Raw genomic sequence first — 21402 nt, 5'->3', positions numbered from 1 at the left:
TTGGTTGAGACATGCAGCCGTCATCGGGTAGTGCCTTGCGCGCGTGGGTTAAGGGAGCGTTGCAGCCAACCACCGACATGCTGGGTGGGTATGACAGCCAGCAGGGGGGATAAAGAAGAAGTAACAGAAGAAAAGGAAAGAGATAAACAGGCAATGTGTCCTGTTGTGGATATGCTAGATTAAGACAAAAGAAGAAGTCGGCAAAAAAACTTGGATGGCTATAGCGATGAGGATGCCACGAGATGGGTTTCTTTTCCCAGGTTGACAACCATGGTTGATACCACGTGGTAGATTGATTAAAACACCACAATCATAACTCAAGTCACATCGTTTTGTCGTTACATCATTGATGTGCTACTCCTTTTTCAGATAGGAGCGCAGCATCTAGTTTAATTGGTGTCCGGTCCGGGGATCTTTTGAGATTTGAACGTAGCTTTCGGGCACCCTCAGCGACCCAAGTTTGATGCACGTTTTCTCCTCGTGAAGGCCCAAGTCCTCTTCTGACAGGCTGGTTTCCTCGTCACCAGCTTATCAGGAGAAGAAGAGGTGTAGGTGTGGGACCTTGGCTGGAGTATAGAGGATGGATGTTGTTAAGGGAGAGGAAGGTGCCACGAGATGGAATGTAACAAGTAAAGGGCAAATAGTAACGGCACCAATATAGTCGCGTGGTTGAAAGCGACTCATATGGTGGTGCCATTGACTCAAAATTATATTCTCATATAAGTGTCGTCGTGATTCCGACCCAAAAAGTTGAGTTGACGACGGTACTTGACACTCATCTTCACATTCCGCTTCCAGATTGTGTTACACCGTCTTGTCCATATATTGCACTAGTGCTTGAAGAGGCTCAGAGGCTGTAACAGATTCTGTACCACCAAATCTTGCATAATGGCGCGCTCGAGGGCTCTCATGACACAAGTGGCGGCACTTGTCGCCTTCCTTCTACCCCTTGCACACGCAGGGTTCGACCCGTCATCTAAGACAAATATTGAAGTTTATTGGGGTACGATGTGACCGACATTCTATTTGTCTCGAAGGATTCTCCGTACCTCGCATATGCTGATCACGTTTCCATTGTTAGGCCAGAATTCCTACGGCCAGGATAGCTCCCAACAGAGGTTGTCCTACTACTGCTCCAGTGAGTTTCTATCAGAGTGCTCTTTGACTGACGTTGCAATTTTAAGTTCCATCACTGACACGTTTTAGATACCGATATTGACGTGAGTGTTTACGGCCTAGACTGAACTTGTCAAAGATGATTGTCCCTGACCAAAAAGTAACCTTAGATCATCCCGCTTGCCTTTTTGGATGAGATTACAACGCCGGTAGTTAACTTTGCTAATGCCGGCAATAATTGTTCGAGCTTTGCCGACAATGCGGAGCTTCTGGATTGCCCACAGATTGAGTAAGTAATGACGAGTGCTCATACCGCAAAAGATGGTGCCTCTGACACACAAGACTGATCTATTCTCGCAGAGCCGACATTGAAGAATGTCAGTCCACTTACGGCAAGACGATCGTGCTCTCGATCGGCGGCGCAACATACACACAAGGCGGCTTTACATCCTCTTCGGCTGCGGTGGCGGCAGCGGAAACGATCTGGGCCATGTTTGGTCCCGTGCAGTCCAACAGCAGCGTAGACAGGCCTTTTGGTGACGCGGTTGTTGACGGCTTCGACTTTGACTTTGAGTCTACCACGGAGAACATGGCGCCCTTTGCTGCCGAGCTGAGATCCCTCATGACCGCAGCCACTGACGCAGGGGATAAGCAATACTATCTCAGCGCGGCGCCACAGTGTCCGTACCCTGATGCGGCTGACAATGACATGCTGAACGGAACTATAAGTTTCGACTGGATCAGTGTACAATTCTACAATAACTAGTAAGTCCGCTTTATCTACCGCTAGGTCCATTTCTTGCAAAAGTTTTAGAACCCTCGTTCGAGACACTGCATTGCTTTGTACTCTTTCTACTTCTCCGTCTCGCTAACAATAAAAACCCCTGCTACCAGCTGCGGAGTAAACACCTTCGTCGTAGGTGATTCCACACAGGCTTACTACAACTTCGATACGTGGGACACCTGGGCGCAAACTGTGAGCGCCAACCCTGACGTCAAGGTTCTTCTGGGAATCCCAGCCAACACCGGCGCAGCAGGCTCCGGATACACCACAGGAACCACCCTGGAGGACGCCATCGAGTACAGCGAGACGTTTTCGAGCTTCGGCGGAATCATGATGTGGGACATGAGCCAGCTCTACGAGAACTCAGGATTCCTAGACGAGGTCGTGGCGGATCTCGAGGCTGGAGCAAGCGGCACAGGCCCGGCCACAACCACGACTGCCCCTACAACCACGGCGACTACCCTGACGACCAGCACTACGACAGGAACGGTCACGACCACGGCTTCCAGCAGCACGGGCACACCAGTTGCGCAATGGGGACAGTGTGGCGGCACCGGCTATACGGGGTCGACCACCTGTGCCAGCCCTTACTCTTGTGAGTGCCTCAGTGTGTGGTGGTGCCAGTGTGAGTAGGATTTTAGAAACTGGACCATGTTCGACGGATGTTCTTGATGTATCTATTTTTTTTCTTTCCCCTTCATACCATTTCACTTCTTCCAGTTTCTTTTTCTCTGTCTCTCTCTCTCTCTCTCTTCTCACAGTCGGGGAGAGTCAGGACTTTGGTGCTATTACTATAGTACTTTCCTGTACATTCGTTTAGGTTAAGTGGTTCATTGCGATTTGCAATTGGGACCATGTGGAATGATGTTACTACTGGTTGAATTTCTGTGTAAATAGGTATCACTTCATGTACTTATCAAGTACTCACTTGGGTGCTTCAGTCGATATATTCATTCAAATATAAATGCCAAGTATCATTGCTATGTTCTTTGTACTACGTTTTGACTGGAAGCAAAATATACTCTTGAATTCGAAAACTGTCGAGTTGATGTCTATAGAATACGAACTTAATCGAAGCACCCAAGAAAAGAGAGGATTTAAGAGTCTTAGCGAGATAACGCCATAGCGGCACATGTTTGGCTCATCCAACGATTGATCCTCGTTGACCCCAGTTTTAATGCGGCCCGAAGCAGCTCTAAAGACAAAATAATTGCCATCGCCAGTATTAGCGCAGATTTGTACGAAAAATTTACTCTCTAATACATCAGAGGAATATTCGCTTCCTCTGGGGTGTCAGATTATTTAGGACAGTGCTTATTACTCGCCATTCTTTCTCATCAAGATTCTCCTCCTGGCCCTCGATTGAGAAGAATAAAACATACCGACATATGCAGGATTCTACGACATTGAAATCCATCAATGTCTGACAGGCTCTATTCGATAAGATATAATAGATACTAGACCTTTTTTCTTCTTTTACCATGTCTAGTTATCGAGCCCCTGACACCAAGGACTTCTCCCACCCCGCCTCGGACTATGAAGACGCACAGCATGGCAACGGCGCGTCTGCTGCGCGCCTGGAGGAGCAAGAACGGGGGTCGTCGACCGAGGGTGGTGGCGGCAGCGACTTTCGTGCCATCGATCCCACGAGCGGGGTGAAGCGAGGGCTCAAGACACGACACCTGTCCATGATGGCACTGGCGGGGATCATCGGCCCTGGCCTGCTGGTGGGCAGCGGAGGCGCCCTCTCCAGCGGCGGGCCGGCAGCGCTGCTCATCGGGTTCGGCGTCATCGGCATCGTGGCGTTCAGCATCATGCAGAGCCTGGGCGAGCTGACGACGCTGTACCCGTCGGGCGGTGCGTTCACGGGGCTTGCGGACCGATTTGTGGACAAGGCGCTGGGCGTGGCTGTGGGCTGGAATTATTTTATTATCTGGTTTGCCGTGCTGGCCAATGAGTATAACACCGTCTGCAGCATTCTTGTCTTTTGGAGCGACAAGGTGCCTCTGTGGGGATATTTCCTCCTCTTATGGGTGAGTTTTCTTGAGTATTGATGCCTTTTTTGTTCCCCCCCCCCCCCTTACAACAATAACAACAACAACACAAGTCATTCATGAATTGATTAAATTTATCATCGTTATTAATCCATCACTTCTTCTTTTTTTTTTTTTTTTTTTAATTTAGTTCGCATTCCTCGGCTTTCAGCTCCTCGGCGTTGAGGCCTTCGGCGAGGCAGAGTTCTGGCTCGCCCTCCTCAAGCTAGGAGGCCTCGTCGCCTTCTTCATCTTCTCCATCATCTACGCAGCAGGCGGCATTCACGGCGTGCCAGCCATCGGGTTCAAGTACTGGCACGACCCAGGCGCCTTTGCCACAGGGTTCCGCGGCGTCGCCACCGTCTTTGTCTTCTGCAGCACCTTTTACGCAGGGTGCGAGTCCATCGCCGTGGCCGCGACCGAGACCAAGAACCCAGGCGTGGCGGTGCCCAGGGCCATCCGCCAGGTGTTCTGGCGCATTATTTTTATCTATATGGGGTCCGCCTTTTTCTTTGGCCTGACGTGCCCTTCCAACGCAGAGGGTTTGGTCTCGGCGAGCAGCAAAGCCCTCCAGAGCCCCATGACCATCGCCATCCAGAACGCAGGGTGGCAGTCGGGCGTGCACCTCATCAACGCCTTCATCCTCGTGACCTGTCTGTCGGCTGTCAACAGCAGTATCTACATTGGCGCGCGGACCCTGTTGTACATGGGCCAGGACGGGAAAGCCCCCAAGATCCTTGGCTGGACGGACAAGAGGGGTGTGCCTGTGCCGGCCATCGTCTTTACGAATCTCTGCGGGGCGCTGAGCATGATGAACATATCCACCGGCGCGGGCCAGGCCTATGAGTACATCGTGAACCTCTCTGGTGTCTCGACCTTCCTGGTCTGGGGGAGCATCAGCTTTATTCACATCCGCTTCCGACAGGCCTGGAAAGCGCAGGGGTACACGCCCGTCGACCTCCCTTTTGTGTCCAAGTTTTACCCGTGGAGTGCGTACTTTGGCCTGGGGGCCAACCTCTTTCTCGCACTTGTTCAAGGGTGGACCAACTTCAGTCCCTTTGATGCTGGCGGGTTTGTGGACGCGTACATACTCCTGCCTCTGTTTCCGATCATCTATGTGGTCTACAAGTTCACCTTCAAGACTCGATTCTGGCGACTTGACGAGATTGATCTGCAGTCTGGCAGGAGACGAGATCTGGACGAGGCCAAGGAGCTTGCAGAGGGTGGTATGGAGAACTTCCGCCGTCCATGGTGGAAAAAGTTGTTGCGAAATCTGTGAGAAGGACAAAATCCAAGGGCGTAAATTAATAGTCCATGCAAATGGAGAGTCAAATATAGATAACGTCTATACAAATGCGATTTATGCCGCTACACACACAGAGGGGGAGAGAGAGTCGTGCTCTAAAATGATGTATATACAGTGAAATGAATAAAAAAGAGCATCTCCTCCACTACAGAGAGAGAGAGAGGAAGAAAATACAGAGAGACTTGCGCTCTCAGGCGATTCACGCTGAATGGCATGCCCAATGGACTAACCATTGATTTACAGCACGTTGCCAGCGTTGGCCGGGATGGTGGTCTCCATGGCGCTGGTAGCCGCAGCGGCCGCAGCAATGTTCTTGCCGGCAAAGTTGGTCAGGAACGAGGTGGTGGTGTAGCTCATGGTGCCGCTGGTGCCAAAGATGTTGACGACACAGTTACGGCCCAGGGAGGCGGCGCAGGAGGAGGCGGAGCTGGTGGTGGGCACCGAGAACATCTGACCCGCAAACTGGCCGCTCGCGGTGTCGACCTCCACGGGGACGTTCTGGAAGACGTTGCCCTCGGCCAGAACCATGGCACCCGAGCCGACCTCGAAGGCGTGGCCAGTAGAGGTGTAGTCGTACCAGTAGTTGTTGACGGCGTGGAGGAGGGTGTTGCCAGCCACCTTGGGAGAACGGCCGCTCATGTGGTAGATGTAGTTGTTCTTGAAGGTAACCAGGTCCTGAAAGTATTTTTTGTTAGTTGGGCGTGGTTCCAAGAGTTGAATCGTATGATAGGGAATGTGTGGGGGGGGGGGGGGGGTTTAAAAAAAAAAGGAGAACATACCGAAGAGCCATCAAAGTACATGCCCCAGTAGTGGTGGCCATCGCACGTGGCAGAGTAGGTAGAGACGCCGTCAAAGTAACAGTTCGAGATGGTCACACGCTGGGAAGCTGAAGTTCCGAGGACGATGTGCTGACGGCCAATGAGAGAAGTCTGCATAATTGTTTTGTGTTATTAGCATCATGTTTCTCTGTCTGCTGCTGGTCATAGCAACGACACGAATAACCCCCAAGACAAATTGGTAAATACTCACAGTGACGTGGTCGATCCAGATCAGGTCGGTACCATCCAGGGTAATGGCATCACCACCCCAGACATAGCGAGGGTTAATATCAGTGAAGGCAACGTTCTGGATGATGACGTTGGACACGCCGACCATGCGGATACCCTTGCCCTTGATGGTAGCACCACCCTTGCCAACAAGGGACTTGTTGCTGTTGACCGTGATGCCCAACACGCCGGCGTTGTCATAGCTGACCGCCACAGAAGGGGCATCGGGCTCGTAGTTGGTGCACCAGTCGTTTTGGTTGATGGCGACCTGGCAAGCCGCCGCAGTACCCCAGGGGGCGCAGCCTGTCGACGTTGTGGTGCCCTCAGAGCCCGTGAAGTCGAAGGTGCCCTCGATGACAATGACCCGGGCCGTACTGTCGCCCAGATAGCTGACGAGCTCGGCCGTGGTTGTGGGGTAGACAGGCGTGGCGGTGCCACCGCCTGTGACGCCTTTGGCAAAACCTTCAGCAGCTCCTGCATAGTGACGAAAAGAACACCCAGTCAGTCCGACGTTTAATAAGCAGGGAGAAGGGAAAGGGTAAACAATCCTGCGAGGACTTCGTCATACCTGTGACAGTAGCTGCGAGGGCCTGACGGGCAATGCCCGCCAGGAGAACAAGGGCGTTAGTTCTCATTGTGAGGTAATGTTGTTTATGTTGTATGTCCCTCCTGTGGATGATATAATAATAATAAAACGAGAGTATAAGAAACGCAATGCGCAGAAAAGAGTGATCGTGGATAGGGAGCGAGAAAAGCAAGAATGAATGACGGACTACACGACGAGTCTGCTACTATTTATTCACGCGAAGATACGATGGCGGCGTACCATAGCCAATCTTTTAATTACTCGCTAATCATGGCACTTGTGTCTCGTGGCGTCCTTCCTGTCCCCACGATCATTCTCTTCCATCGCTTAAAAAGCCCCTTCGGTATTATTCCGGACAACTTCCCCATCCATATCGGAAACCTGCCTGGCGTGATCTGCCAAGTTATGATCAGGGTGAATTAAGCTTGTATGCAGGCGAAAACCGAGGGCCAAACGAGGGGAAACAATGGGTTGATCGATACCCTTCTCAGCCTCATCTTAGAAGAGCGGATCAGGTGCATAGGAGACCACGAGATTAAAGGGTGAGGCATTCGGTAGTTGCCGGATCATCACCCTGACGGACGATGCTGCCAAAACAAGCCTAGTATGAGGGTCCGGCCGAGTGGATTAGACAGAGGGCTCCTATGCTGTATACAGTACAGAGGTATCATACCAAGTATTATGTAGATGGACAGCGTGCCCACGCCTACGAACGTCCCCACCCTCACGTCCACTGCTGCCCACCGTTAACCTGATCAGTCAGTCCCGAGGCTGTGGGTGGACACGTGGTGGGCCGGGTTTTCTGCTTGAAAGAAGAGAAGGGTCCCATAGTATTGTTCAAAACGGGGAAGGAGGAGAAGAAACAAAAAAGCAACTGGATAAACAAGCCATGAAAACAAACACAAAACTTCTCTTACAAAGACTGAGTTCTAGATGCCCCCTAAGAAATAGAGTGAGAAGATGTGAAAGACGGCGCGTGTTTTGACAAGCAAAGTGCCAGCGCCCCAACATCCCTGAACCTTGAGTAGACTATAAGGGCTACTATGTACAGCGCCTAGAACGAGAGCCGCGACTCGCCAAGATGCTTGGCCAAGGACAAATAAATTTGTATCAGTTCACACTCGACCTATGCCATAACTCAGTCCAGATCAACTGATCCACAATTATAGCGCCACTGCCCCTCAAATATGATTGACGGAAATTCTTAGTCCTGCTCGACCGTAGGGCCCAGAGCCCGGCGTTTGTGCCTCAGAGCCCGGCGTTTGATTAGCCTGAACATATCTCCTTTCCCATCGAATCATGCCTTGTTGGGACTTTTCAACATCATCATTGTAATCGTTGTCAAGTTAAGAGTTGTGTTATCTTCGCACAATAATAAAAAGAAGAGGAGGAAGCGATGCGTTGTGTCTCAACAACACGACAGGTGCTGAACTTTAGTCCCGAGTAACCTTATGTTTTAAGGGTAATAAATTATCTATCTAGGTATATAGGCTCGAGGGTAGCGTTGCATCGAAGAAATCCATAGAGGATATAATTATATTAGCCGATGACGGACCAAGATGACGTGAAAAGAATCACGGTAGCGAGCCTGCTGCCTAGGTAAACTGTACCGCGAGTAATTCTTCCGTGCCGGTGTCGAGAGAAAGCTCCAGGAGGAGCACCTGTAACACCTCCACGATGCGGGACCAACTTCTGCCAGTGTGACTGCCATGACTCTGCAGATGGCACGACCAACGGTGCCAGTGCTTGAGGTTTTCTCGTGATCATGACGATGCTCACCAGCACAGATGATTTCCCACAGCCCACGAAGGACTTGGCCGTCCACTCATCACCTTGCTTGACGAGATAACAACATCACATCGTCTCGTTGATTTGACTCCTGCCCTAGCCCGCGGAATCACTAATATTTCTTATCATTTAATGAATCAGTTGCTCTACATCTTTGTGCCGGGTCGTGTGTGAGAACACTTACCAGCATTCAACGGGTGCTAGGCCTCGAGTGAAGGGTGAGGTCTTCGCGAGAGCCGTCCTCAAACACTTTGAGAGTGGGTGTCTTTATTAGATAATAATAAATAAAGGGAAGTAATATCAGCAACGGCATATCAACAAGGTTGGGGTCCGGGTTGGAGGGGGGGGGGGGGGGAAATGGGAAGAGTGGACATGAGCAAGTGAAGCTAAGGGTGAACTGGATAATTCGTCGAAAAAACCTACCACATCTATGCCGTGCGTATCCTTGAAGAAGCACTTGGAACCCCAGAGACATTGGCCCTCCTTGTCATAGCTGTGCTTGCAGTGGTGTCCGTTCAAACAACCAGGACGGGCACAGAACTGGCCACCAGGACAGCGGATCTGACGGCTCTTGTGGCGGAGGGCGAGCTTCTCCGCAGGCGTGAGCTTGGGGCTCACGTCGTGGTGATGGTGGCACGCGTCGCCTCGACCGCACCCGAAGCCCAAGTGGTAGGGATTGCAAAAGTTGCGTCCCAGAGCGCGCGTCCTGGCGTCGATGGACCGCATGCCCGCATGGTCAAAGGCAGGGAGACGCTCGTCGACGCGCTGGTTGGACGCATTCAAGAGCATGTATCTGAGCTTGGGTGTGGACTCCTTCTTGCTGTAGAGGTCAATGACGGGGCCATTGCTCAGCTTGGAGACAACTGCCCAGGTTGGTGTCTGTGAGAGCGACACCGAGACGTTCCCTACGAACGATGTCGCAGGAGACGCAGGAGTGAGCGCAGTGGACGAGCCGCCGTTGATGTCAGAGCACTCGTTAACGGACTCGATTGTGGCCAAGCCAGGCGGGGGTGCCAGAGGAGGTGGGAAAGGCTCGATGCCGATGTCGAGACGGGGAGACCTGGCGTCCCTTGCGTTGTCGAGAGGCTCTGAACTAAATACGCTCGAAAAGCTGGCGAATTTAAAATTCAGACCGGTAAAATCTGGCGGGGCTGTACCAGCAGAGACCAGGATCAACTTCTCTCTGGACAAATCCTGCTTGTACTCCCTCAACAAGGTCAAATATCCGTACACATCACGGCACGGCCCAAAGAAGACGTGTTGGCAGGATGAGATGTGCAGCATGAAGTCAAGCATCTTCCGACACTTATGGTCCGTTTTAGCCTGGCCGGGGCCAACGTCGACAAAGGAGAAGAGGCTATTGGCACGACTGAAGGCAGAACAGAATTTCTGCATCTCAGAGGCGCTCGATATAACACGTCTGGATGTGAAGACCTTGGCCAGGCCATCCATATCTGCGTACAAGTAGACCATGATGTTCCAATCGTCAATATTTATGTCGGAATACTTGACCCGGAGATGGGATCTGATCTGGTTTTTGAGTTCCTTGGCTGCAGACTCGCCACCGGTTTCGCCTTGTCGGAAAAAGTCGTCTTTAAAATGGGCACCGTCTCCGTTCATGATCATGACGACGAAAGGACGAAAATCCTGTCAGTGGAACGGTCAGCAAGGTGGAAGCTTGATAAAGTAGCAAGCAGATGGAGATAAGTAAGGTGCAGGTAATGGTGGGTAGATGTACAGTCGTCGATTCCGTCAAGGCCAATTCGCTCTTGAAGGATCTGGCCTGGCTCTGCCATAGAAATCGTTTCTCCTTCACATCCTTTAACTCCTGTATGACCTTCGTGTTCTCGTTTAGCAAGGCTTCATAGCCGTTCAGAAGCTGATTGAAGAGGATATCACGGTCGCTATCTGCTCTTGAAAACTGGGCGTAGCAGGCCTTGAAAGCCTGCGGATCCAAGTGATTGTCGGCCATGTCGAAGTATGGTCACTGATTGGGGCGTTAGTAGTGGTGTTTTGGGACAAGCAGGTGGTGTGCAAAGTCTGTTGGGAATTCGATGTTAATCCAGCTTCTTTTCTGATTTGTGTCGTCAAGTATAAGATGGGAATAAGAGAAGGGATGCGAAAGGCGAAAGGCGAAAGGATGAATATGGTAGTGAAGGGGAGAATCGTAAATGGACTACCCAAGATATGTTAACCTTGGAAGGGCTTGGAAAGTGAAATGTTTAGCCAGAAGGAAAGGTGCTGCACAGTCAAGGCTAGAGACGCGTGTTGACGCGTTGGCCGTAGCAGTCAGTGAAAGTGAAGTTGATGCTTGTCTGATTTTGGGGGTTGAGAGGTAGAACAACGTTTCTGCGACGATTGACAGCAATATGCAAGCTTGTGTCTGTTGTGTTTATGCTGGCACAGCGTGATGGCGCGTCTGATGGCAAGTTGGATGGTCTGGGTCAACTCTGTGTTTTTTGTTGGCAGCAGAGAGACAGACCTTGAACATGTCACAGACATTAGGCTGCAAGGACTTCCGACTGTAAAAATAATTATTGGATGCTGATGGCTTAACATGGGGCAAGTACCTGCTACACCTTCACGGCCATCAATATTAGGCCAACTTTTTTTTTGCTCAGAATATAATGTGCTCCTCTCCTCATGTCTGAAGCCTACTTCTGCACTCGCAATTATCAAGCACAAACAACAGACGCGCAGCTTGTCTCTTCTTGCATGACAGATTCTCAATATCTAAATCATCATTTCCATTCTAAAGTTGATCTAGATTTTCTGTTCAAGGGATGAAATGATGTCTCTCCTCATCATGGCCATGGTCATGATCATCATCAGTTGTTCTATGCTACTTGCTGTGCATTTGCTCTGGATCTGCATCTGGTGTGACAAGGGAACGACATTTTCAACACTCGACAACGGAGATCCTTCAGATGCAGGCCCCCTTTGGGATTAGCTATAACGTATCACATTTTTGCCTTGTATGTAGGATAGCGAGAAGTTGATGCGTTGGCCAGCCCCTCTATCATCACGGGAGGCTGCAGCTGTTGGGTGCCAAGTTGCACTTCCAGGTGGCCGGGGTTTCTGCATTGAGGTAATCATGCCATCAGGCTTTTAGATGACAGGCAGGATGTAGCAGTTCCTCAAGCTGGCAGAACAAGGTTCAAGATCATGGATTCTATCATGACTACATCCAAGTTGGTATGTACCACAATGCTTAAGTAGACTATGGGTGGTTGGCCCAACCTGGCCACCTGGCAGCTGCTCAGATGCGGAGAGAAAGAAGTGGTACTCCAATCATCGTGGTAGCATTCTCTACCGAGGGTTAGGGTAGATCGGCAGAAGGTTTGTCCCCACCCAGGCTACCCCAACGGGAACAAATGATCGGTGGGTCGGGATATGGGCGCCCCGCGGGGAGTTTACGTACGGGTCTTGCAGCACTTTGAGCCTCGGCTCGCGGTTCACGGTCCACGGTCCACGGCACTTGCCCTTTCCCACCACATCACACCGACATCCTTTGCGCGGCTTGGCCTCTTCTCACAATGTCTGTTTCTTCTTTTGCTACTTCTTTTCCCTCGGCATCTTATCCTACCATTTTCTGTCTTTTTGCTTCTCTACATCATTATCTTTCCCAGCCAGGCTGAGCACAAAGAAATCAATTAAAAACCCAAATCAATCAAGATGGTCGCCGAACGATTGGGGTCGATCCTGAAGCACCTCGCGCCGGGTAGCTCTCTGGGCGCGCTGTAAGTCATTTCTGTCTATGGTTGCTATGTGGGAACAGTGGAGAGCGAGGTGGAGGAGTGGAAGGAGGGTCAGATTGACGGGGACGAGGGCTGACATCATTCGCTTCTTCTGCTGTCCTTTAGAACCTCCAAAAACCCCGATGATATTGTCATCACCCTCGCCATCCGAACTCCCCTCACCAAAGCAAAGAAGGGCGGTTTCAAGGACACCAGCCTCGAGTATATAATTTACGCCCTGCTGAAGGAGGTCAACGAGCGATCTGGTCTGGATTCTGGCCTTGTTGAGGACATTTGCCTGGGCAATGTACGTCTGCTCTCGTCTGCCGTTAATAATCCTCCTTCTCCTACCACTCCAGCCTCGCCTGCGTCGTAGCTGACACCCTGGTTCGTGCCACAACAACAATAGGTCTCGGATGGCAAGGCAGCATACAAAGTTCGTGCCGCCGCTCTCGCCGCAGGCTTTGCCAATACTGCCGGTGCCTCGTCGGTGAACCGCTTCTGCTCCTCAGGCCTCAAGGCTACCGCCGACATCGCCAACCAGATCTCCTCCGGGAATATTGATATTGGCGTGGCGATCGGCGCCGAGTCCATGACTGCGGGTGGCGACCGTCTCGAGCAGCCCTTCGACCAGGATGTCATTGCCCAGAGCCAGGAGGCGGTCGACTGCATGGAGCCCATGGGCTGGACCAGCGAGAATGTGAGCCGCGATTTCGGCATCACCAGGGAGGAGATGGACAAGTACGCCGCCGAGAGCTTCCAGCGGGCCGAGCATGCCCAGAAGCAGGGTTGGTTCGACGACGAGATTGTCCCCATCAAGACAAAGATCGTGGGCCCAGACGGCGAGGCCAAGGAGGTTGTCCTGACCAAGGACGAGGGCATCAGGCCAGGCACCACGGCCGAAGGCCTGGGCAAGATCAGGGCTGCCTTCCCTCAGTGGGGCTCGACCACCACTGGTGGCAATGCCAGCCAGGTCACCGATGGAGGTATAAATCTTTTTCTTTTTCCTTCTTCTGTCCTAGCACATCTGCGCGGGCCGTGGGCTAACATGTATATCTCAACCTGTAGCCGCCGCTGTGCTGCTGATGAAGCGCTCCACCGCCATCCGTCTCGGCCAGCCCATCATGGCCAAGTACGTGGGCTCTACCGTCGCCGGCCTAGCTCCCCGCATCATGGGCATTGGACCCAGCATTGCCATTCCCAAACTCCTGTCAAAGCACGGTTTGACCCTCGACGACGTCGATGTCGTCGAGGTCAACGAGGCCTTTGCCTCCATGGCTGTCTACTGCCGTGACAAGCTGAGCCTGGACTGGGCCAAGATGAACCCCAAGGGTGGCGCCATCGCGCTCGGCCATCCTCTCGGTGCCACTGGCACCCGACAGATTGTGACTGGTCTCAGCGAGTGTCGGCGTACGGGCAAGAAGATCTTGTTGACGAGTATGTGCATCGGCACTGGCATGGGTATGGCTGGTTTGTTTGTGAACGAGCAGTAGAGGCGAGGCGTACAGGGAATATCTGAGCAAGCGGGAAAATTGATCGTGGAACATAGGCTTTGTGGGGAAGGCTTGAATTGGCCGGAATTGTATCAATCCTGTGGTTCCCAGTCAGTGTACATATACTCACTCCCTCGAGATGGGCTGATCTCACTTGCAATCTGATTCTCATCTACGGTACACCTCGTCTGCCTCGTGTTCTATTAAGAAGTTCGTTAAGAAGTTTGTTACCATTCACGGGCTCCTATCCCATATAGATACTACAAGAGATTGATTGTAACGACCGATTACTCATACTCAGAAACAAACAGTTTCAATCTGGATCCTCCACCCAGCTCACTTCCAACAATCAACACCGTTCCAGCCCCTCCCACCTTAGGTGGAAACCCCACGAGCCTTGCGCATCTTAATGCGGTACTCGATCGCCCTCTTGCGAGCAGCGGCTGTCTGGGTAAAGGCAGCAGACCCGCCAAAGGGACCAGCTGGGGTATTGTTGCGCACCCGCACGACGCAGACATTCTGGGCGCCCCCGACGGTGGCATCACAGGTCATGCCATGTGGCATTTGGACCTTGACAGGGAAATCGGTCATGGTTGCCGCCGAAAGACCCGCCACAAGGCCAGGGACGTCCTGGACAACCTCGGCCTCTTGGAAGGCGGACATCTCTGTGCCGCCCGAGGTTCCGTCCACCATGGCTTCGAGAGGTCCAGCCCCGTCTTGGTTGATCTGCAGTTTAGTGGTGCGTGTAAGCTTAGAGACACCCACGTATGGATCGACCTGGAAAGATAAGAATGAAACGCACCTGGCGGAAGGTCAGGTCTACCGTGCCGTCCTCGTTGGCAGTCGGCAAGCCCTTCTGCGCACCTGTGCCAGCAGTGGTCTTGACCATGGTCTCAGGCGGGCCAGTACTCTGGGAACCCTGAGCATCCGTACCACCCCCGCCACCACCGAGAAGCCCAGCGAGTCCGCCCAAGAGCTGGCGTCGCCCCTTGTTACCGCGCTTCCCGCCCCCCACCGCCGCCGTTGTGGCACCAATATTGTCCTCCTGGCCCACTCCGGAACTGGCGCTGTTCTGAGGCGCCGTGGCAGCGTTGGCCGTGCCCATGAACACCTTGATCATCTGGGCGGCGTCAATGGGCCCTCCGCCTTGGGTGCGGCCTAGAGGACCAGCGGCGCCCGACTGGATGTCGCTGTCGCGGATGATGGCGGTGTCGGCTTGGGAGCCGCAGCCGTTGGAGGAGCAGTCTCTAGGCGTGCCATCCGCGACTGTTTTTTGGCCTTGTATCAGTGGCCATACTATGTTGGGGACCAAGGGGGAGGGGGGGGAGGGTGTGCCTGGGGTTGGACTCACCTGACAGGCCGGGCATCTCGACGCCATTGGCTCCTGTGATCTTTGTGACTACACCGTGGGCTAGGGTGTAGCCAAAAATACATGATATGACAGCTGAATGAGTCCTCATTCTGACTAGGTCTTGAGTCTATGAATTAAGAGATAAAGTGAGAAACGGGGCGAAGGATAGTATGGACCAATGCCTCCGGGGCAGAATGTTGCAATAAATTAGACAAAGAAGCAGATAGAGTACGACCGTGGTCAAAATTGAGACATGTATAGTGAAGAGATTCAGAGAGATCTCCACGTCTAGTTCGAGGCCATGCAGACCTTTATACCCATCTCTGTCCTTGGAGATGTGCTTATGTTGGACCATCGACCGTCTGTAGTTAACATCGGATTGTTGTGAGCCTGATCTTTGTACTTCTCACCGACACAGAAAATTGTCTGACAGCTTCATGAAGTAGGAGTTCCGTCCCAAAACTGGATCTGAACCTCACAGCCATGTTTCCGATGACAGCACCCTTGTTTTGGCTGCCATGACTTTCTCGTGAGATGCTGCTTCAACTCGTTTTTGCTTACACATGTCCAGTTACATGTATGCGCAGATCACAACGACTTTCTTTCAAACAGCGCCTGTTCAAGCTCACAGGTCGACCAGAAAGCCGCCCGCCCAGCCAAGGCGACGAGCACTTGGCTCCAAGAACTTGGCAGCCTCAAGGAGTGACCTTGGCGGGGGACTTTGTCATACAACAGAGCCTTGGCAGTGCGTTCAGTAGTGAATAGCAGAGAAAGCACGGTCACCAAGACCATCTCCCCCCAGAAAAGAAACTCCAAGATTTCTTGATGTTTCGCCATCCTACAACGACGACACGGCCGCCTCCTCCTCCTGAGGGCCAAGATCTGATCCGTGATCTGCACTGAGAGCACCACCAAGTACCGGCTGATCTACGAAACTGACTGCCGTAAGGTAGAAGATCTGCTTTTCTAGCACTGAAAATGAAGACGTCACTTGAGAAAGTTTGTTGTTGCAAAATGGGAGGACTGGGAACCAAGGATGTATAGGTTTTTCTCCCTTCTCTTTCTTCTTTCTCTCTTTGTGTTGCAGCGTGTAAAAAGACTAGAGGTGTGCATAACCTGAATATGACCACGAACGTGAAATTTCAATATCTCGGAAGTTGAGATCAACACTATGCTTGCAATTCATCGAGTGTCTATTGTCGTTCTAGGTATATAAAGTACTGATACTGCTTGTGTTCACCTTGTCTAAGTTTATAAAAAGCTCTTGAAATGACAAAGACCGATTGTAACCAACAAACTAGATAGCTTACGCCACGTAAGGCGTACCGAAAGGCTGAAGCTCGAGCCCTTCAATGTCAACGAATCCGTACTTTGACCCATCCTTATTATTGGCCATGATTTCGGACCATTGTTGCAGCGACTGCATAAAGACCTCGAGCTGCTTCTCTTGAGACAGGTCAAGCGGCTCTTTATCATTTCCGACCAAGCGAATCCTATGTAATTTTGTCAGTGGACCTGTGCGTTTGAAGACGTGACAAATGACAAGAAAAGGACAGTCAACGTACTGGGTACCCGCAGCCACGTTGGTAACACCAAAGTTCTGCTCGTCGATCTTATATTGGATTGCGCTCTTGGCCTTGCCCTCGAGGATTTTCTTGGGCAGGTCGAACTCGTGCGCAGTCGGTCGTCCCAAAGAGACGCCCTGGACGCTATCCAGCGCCTTGATCATCCCCTTGGCCGTCCTCAAGCCGCCGACAACATACGTCTTGGTCTTGTGGAGGCGCGGGGCGATCATATCGGCAAACTCGAGGAAGAAGGCTTCTCGCTTCTTGGTGGACTCCTTCTTGTGACTGAAGGCGAGCTCCTCGTACGTGCCTCCCGAGAGCTCGACGAAGTCGAATCCGTGCTTCTCCAGCTCCTCGCACAGCTCGGCGCAGTCCTCAGTGGAGAAACCGCCCTTCTGAAACTCGACGCTGTTGATCTTGATGCCGAGGGTGAAAGGCTTGCCCTTGACGCGGGCCTTGATGGCGTCCGCAATCTCCAGGATGATGCGTGCTCGGTTCCGCAGCGAGCCTCCATACTCATCTGTGCGCTTATTGGTCGACGGGGCCAGGAATTGGGCCAGGAGATAGCCGCTTTGGGAAGGAGATTCTGTCAGCTTATACCCTTATGATTGGTTTAGGCGCATACAACTCAAGAAAGGAGTTCCAACGTCGCTAGATGATACATACTGGGCACCGTGAAGCTGGATTCCATCAAAACCTGCCTTCTGGGCATATTCAGCCGCATGCGCAAAACCTTCCACCACACGTTCGATGTCCTTCTTCTCCATGGCCCGTGGCTTCGCAAACGTCATTCCCATGACCTCGCCCTCGAGTTGGACATCACTGGCCGAGATTGGATGCGGCTGAACGGCTTCGACAACCTGCCGTCCTGGATGCGACACCTGCGCCAGGAACAGCGAGCCCTCCTTCTTGCCCGCAGCGGCCAGCTCCCGGAACGCCTCGAACCTCTCGCCCTCGAAGGGGGCGCCGTAAGGGATGATGGGGTTTCCAGGGGCCTCGAGGTGATCATACTCGATCATGACGTTGCCGGAGAGGATCACGCCGTAGCCGCCCTCGCCCCAGCGGCGGTACACGTTGATGAGCTCCGGCTTCGGGACGCCACGCTTCTCGATGTTCACGGGATCCCAGGTCGAGAGGCGCTCTGTCATGGCTGCCTTCATGAAGCGGTTCTTGGCGGTGTGCCCGCTGAACTCAAACTTGAGAGGCTGGCCGAGGGGAGACGGGTCGACGTCCTCAGCTTCGAAGCGTGCGGGTGCCATGATGGATGATTTTTGTTGTTGCACAATGAATATTCAATATTGCACCGGCAATTTGAAAAAAAAATCCAAGGTTGGATGGATGCAATAGGTACCAAAATGATGACTTGAGTAGAAATGTGAAATCAGGTAGTGCTTTTAAAGTGGGTTTTAAGTGCAGCTCAAAAAAAACAACCAAAAACCGTATGAGCGCTCATCAGTCATGTGGACAACTGCCGTCGTATGATAGAGAGAGAGGAAGATATACATGGATGGATATAGCTACATCCGGCACCTGGCCACCAACCTCGGGATTCGGTCTCTACTGCTTTCTAAGTGCTTAATAATAATGGGCGTAGGATTTACTGTGGATATTGACCAAGAAATGCTATGGATTGTGGCCCTGTCGGAAAATGTAGAGTCTAGAAAGAAAGGAAAGAAGAAGAACGATGACCACTTTGAAGAGTCATGTCGTCATTCTCAAGGCACATCCCGCACGAAACCGGGACAGAAACTTGGGTACTTGACCCACGGAACATCATGGAACACAGCTGGAGAAGCAGACTCCCTGCACAACCTCTCGAATCATTCCTGCTAGAATCCATCCATCCACACGTTTCTGTAGAAGCTATGAAAGTGAAGCGAGTAAATACCAAGCAAAGCTAGAAGCAGACAAGGGTTAGGGGTTGCCCGGGCTAGCCGTAGGATCGTTTCTGTTGTTTGTTCCTTCCTACCCACAGCAGCCAACCCAACTATCGTCAAGAGCTACCTGCACGGGCTTCCTTCCCTTCCTTTTTCTTACCGATGCAGCCGATCACAACCCTCCCTCAAACGTCAGGCCAGAATGCCTCCTCGGCAACAAGAAGCTCCCTCCACACCCCCTCCGCCCTCCTGACCAGCGAAGTCTTCACATCATCCCCTAGAACGTCGACAGCTTTTGAGACGGCAGAGTCGATGATGCCGGCCAGCTGCTGCACAAAGTTTACGAACCCTTGGTTGGCCCAGTTGGGTATGAATTCAGTCCGCAGCGCCCCTCCATCTGCGTCCTGGAGGGACGACGACGACGCTGCTGCTGCTGCTGCTACATTGTCGTTCATTTCTTGCTGGTGGGATCTCGCCCACCCCCACGCCTCCGAGTAGACCTTCTCGGTGCCCCAAAACACCACTGCAGCCTCCAGCCACGAAAGGACAGGGGGTGGCAGGCCTCTGTCATCGTCGTCGTCGTCAGCAGCAGCAGCGGTGACGTTTGCAGGGAGATGCGACACGGAGCTGAACAGTCCTTCAAACAGCACGAGACCAGGCAACTTTGCGCCGTCTGGGACCACCTGCTGTATATCCCGACCGGCCACCCTCGTCACGGTCTCCGTCTCGAGGTCGATGGTGATGCCATACTTCCGAGCCATCTCGACAAAGAAGCGCTCCTCGCGGCGGAGACCTGCAAGTGACTCAATCAGCCAGTCAATGAGCTGCGTTTCGGGGGCAGCCGCCTCGCCATGTGCCCCAAGAGGGGTTGTTGTCTGCGGCAGGTCGACGAGGGCGAGGATCCTCCCTACTGCCTTGATATAGGCGTGGATGTAGAGCCTGTCGTTGGCTAACCACTTGCCCAAGGTGTCGGTGGGGACGCGCCCCTCTCCTGCAGCCTTCAGGAAGCGGTGTTGTGTCGCAGCCTTGTATTGTGGTTCATCGAGTGACAAAAGGTGAGTCGTAAGAGACCAAGTGCATATTGACGCCATAATGCAATACGGATATGGATGTCTGCTTTTGTCTGATGAGTACGACTACTCATCGATAGACCAGTTTGAACCAGAGAGTACTGATGAGGGTGACGTCGTGCTTACGAGATAATTGCTCAAGTTTCTCGACCCGAACCCTACTTGTTACACGATAATTGTGTCACTCAGAGATACTATATATATATTGTCGCAGTCATCCTATTTATTTGGTACATCCTGGCATAATATTTCTGAATCCGAGCTCAGCTCAGCTACGCTCCCACTTCCCCACGCTCCCCAGGTTCGTCTTGTTGACCTTCTCACCGCGTGCCGTCTTGACCAGCCCATCTAGCCAGTCCTGGTGGCCCAGCAGCATCACGTTCGGCTTGTCCTCGCTCATCTCGGTAAAGACTCCGCCGACCTGGCTCTCCTGCGTCAGTATCCGGACCCGCTCGCCGTCTAAGTCCTCCACAAGCCACGCGTGATACACCTGCAGCTCGCCCGTGTCTGCCATCCATGCGAGCCGACCAGGCGCCCCCTCTCCTCCCGGTGCTACTGACTCCTCGACGGAGCAGTCCAGGGGAGGGAATCCAAAGGTGCTGAACTTGAACTTGTCGCCCTTCTTTAGCAGGGACTCGCCGGACCGGGGTGGCGTGATTTGCTGGCAGTTCTTGTAGTAGGATTCCCACTTGGTGATGTCGTCGAGCAGGGCCCAGATCTGGGCTGCCGTGATGCCCTTGGCGATGCGCTCGTTGGACACGAAATTGTCCGTGAGGCCCGGGGTGAACCTGGAGGGCCAGATGATGGCGGACTGGCTAGGGTTGGAGCTCGACATGGTTGTGTGGATGTAGTTTATACAGTGCAGCAGCTATATGCAATGCGAGGTATGTCAATGATTTGTCTCAACTCGCCTGGGCTGCCTCTGACCATAGGAGTTTTGCCTTCTTTCTTGGCTACTGCTTGGGATTCGAAAGACAGTGTTCAATAGATTGGGAGGGAAGAGGAAAGGGGGGGGGGGGGACGGTCCTTGGGGAAGTTGGGGGTGAATTCACGCTGTCAAATTGTTATGCTACTCAGAAGGAACTTGAGAAGGTCCTCTGTTTATGATGAGATCATGCACCTCGCCTTTCTCTTGAGTATCGCCGTCGTTGCCATAAGCCGGCAATACGTTTTGCCATTGGCCCGCAACTAGCACGACCATATTGGTAAGACATGCTGACTATTTCGCAACTCGCCACAGTGACTTTTAATTTTCCATGACCAGACGAGAAAGGTTTGCACGCGTACCTCTATAAAATATGAGAAGATGTCATGCAGGCGTTATGTAACTCTTGCTGAATAATGCAAGTTTCTCATGTTCCTTAATACAAGCAAAGCAAACATTGCATGGTTTGGGGTTTGTTTGATGATGCATCATCCATCTTTAGGCTTGATCGCGCACCAGAGGAAGCGAGAGAGCGAGAATTCGAGGAATTCACTTAATGAAAGCGTACCTACAAGCTTGCTTTGCCGAGCCTAGGAGATAATCGGCTCTCGAAAATGTGAAGCGGTGTCATCTGCTGCAAATCCGATGCTGAGTGAGCGGCTGCATCGTCTACAGCCGACAGCTTATGATCTGGGACGAGACGTACCGAGAGACAAATGACTGAT

The 21402-nt window shown here is 52.3% G+C and overlaps 9 protein-coding genes across 9 annotated transcripts; 3 read left to right on the top strand and 6 right to left on the bottom strand.

Moving 5' to 3' along the window:
• Window positions 1-778: 778 nt before the first annotated feature.
• Window positions 779-2885, top strand: M406DRAFT_79407 (glycoside hydrolase family 18 /Carbohydrate-binding module family 1). Its single transcript, XM_040925984.1, has 6 exons — window positions 779-1003; window positions 1082-1138; window positions 1207-1220; window positions 1287-1405; window positions 1477-1881; window positions 2011-2885. The coding sequence occupies exons 1-6, from the start codon at window positions 889-891 to the stop codon at window positions 2531-2533; spliced, it is 1233 nt and encodes a 410-aa protein (XP_040777829.1). The 5' UTR covers window positions 779-888; the 3' UTR covers window positions 2534-2885.
• Window positions 2886-3381: 496 nt separating this feature from the next.
• On the top strand, window positions 3382-5212 carry M406DRAFT_60984 (uncharacterized protein; the record flags this gene model as incomplete). The annotated part of the gene is made up of 3 exons (XM_040924714.1): window positions 3382-3464; window positions 3525-3933; window positions 4085-5212. The coding sequence occupies 3 exons, from the start codon at window positions 3382-3384 to the stop codon at window positions 5210-5212; spliced, it is 1620 nt and encodes a 539-aa protein (XP_040777828.1).
• A 264-nt stretch (window positions 5213-5476) lies between these two features.
• M406DRAFT_69046 (family 1 polysaccharide lyase) lies at window positions 5477-6920 on the bottom strand (the record flags this gene model as incomplete). Its single annotated transcript, XM_040925221.1, has 4 exons — window positions 5477-5914; window positions 6019-6168; window positions 6269-6759; window positions 6854-6920. 4 exons carry the CDS (start codon window positions 6918-6920, stop codon window positions 5477-5479), a joined length of 1146 nt encoding a protein of 381 aa, XP_040777827.1.
• Window positions 6921-8755: 1835 nt separating this feature from the next.
• On the bottom strand, window positions 8756-10631 carry M406DRAFT_327981 (uncharacterized protein; the record flags this gene model as incomplete). Its single annotated transcript, XM_040920274.1, has 4 exons — window positions 8756-8771; window positions 8844-8908; window positions 9083-10306; window positions 10398-10631. 4 exons carry the CDS (start codon window positions 10629-10631, stop codon window positions 8756-8758), a joined length of 1539 nt encoding a protein of 512 aa, XP_040777826.1.
• Window positions 10632-12178: 1547 nt separating this feature from the next.
• Window positions 12179-14121, top strand: M406DRAFT_321389 (thiolase). The gene is made up of 4 exons (XM_040919499.1): window positions 12179-12399; window positions 12523-12703; window positions 12806-13382; window positions 13465-14121. Exons 1-4 carry the CDS (start codon window positions 12335-12337, stop codon window positions 13887-13889), a joined length of 1248 nt encoding a protein of 415 aa, XP_040777825.1. The 5' UTR covers window positions 12179-12334; the 3' UTR covers window positions 13890-14121.
• A 143-nt stretch (window positions 14122-14264) lies between these two features.
• Window positions 14265-15349, bottom strand: M406DRAFT_337781 (uncharacterized protein; the record flags this gene model as incomplete). Its single annotated transcript, XM_040921292.1, has 3 exons — window positions 14265-14615; window positions 14692-15155; window positions 15241-15349. The coding sequence occupies 3 exons, from the start codon at window positions 15347-15349 to the stop codon at window positions 14265-14267; spliced, it is 924 nt and encodes a 307-aa protein (XP_040777824.1).
• A 1197-nt stretch (window positions 15350-16546) lies between these two features.
• M406DRAFT_253099 (FMN-linked oxidoreductase) lies at window positions 16547-18064 on the bottom strand (the record flags this gene model as incomplete). The annotated part of the gene is made up of 3 exons (XM_040916879.1): window positions 16547-16733; window positions 16806-17375; window positions 17472-18064. The coding sequence occupies 3 exons, from the start codon at window positions 18062-18064 to the stop codon at window positions 16547-16549; spliced, it is 1350 nt and encodes a 449-aa protein (XP_040777823.1).
• An 803-nt stretch (window positions 18065-18867) lies between these two features.
• M406DRAFT_60979 (uncharacterized protein) lies at window positions 18868-19773 on the bottom strand (the record flags this gene model as incomplete). Its single annotated transcript, XM_040924713.1, has 2 exons — window positions 18868-19246; window positions 19304-19773. 2 exons carry the CDS (start codon window positions 19771-19773, stop codon window positions 18868-18870), a joined length of 849 nt encoding a protein of 282 aa, XP_040777822.1.
• Window positions 19774-20020: 247 nt separating this feature from the next.
• On the bottom strand, window positions 20021-20587 carry M406DRAFT_60978 (uncharacterized protein; the record flags this gene model as incomplete). The annotated part of the gene is made up of 2 exons (XM_040924712.1): window positions 20021-20035; window positions 20069-20587. 2 exons carry the CDS (start codon window positions 20585-20587, stop codon window positions 20021-20023), a joined length of 534 nt encoding a protein of 177 aa, XP_040777821.1.
• Between the last annotated feature and the right edge of the window lie 815 nt (window positions 20588-21402).

Source organism: Cryphonectria parasitica (genome assembly GCF_011745365.1).
Source record: "Cryphonectria parasitica EP155 unplaced genomic scaffold M406scaffold_3, whole genome shotgun sequence".
NCBI lineage: Eukaryota > Fungi > Ascomycota > Sordariomycetes > Diaporthales > Cryphonectriaceae > Cryphonectria > Cryphonectria parasitica.
Note: the sequence above shows the minus strand (reverse complement) of the source record. Positions and strands in the feature narration are given on the sequence as shown.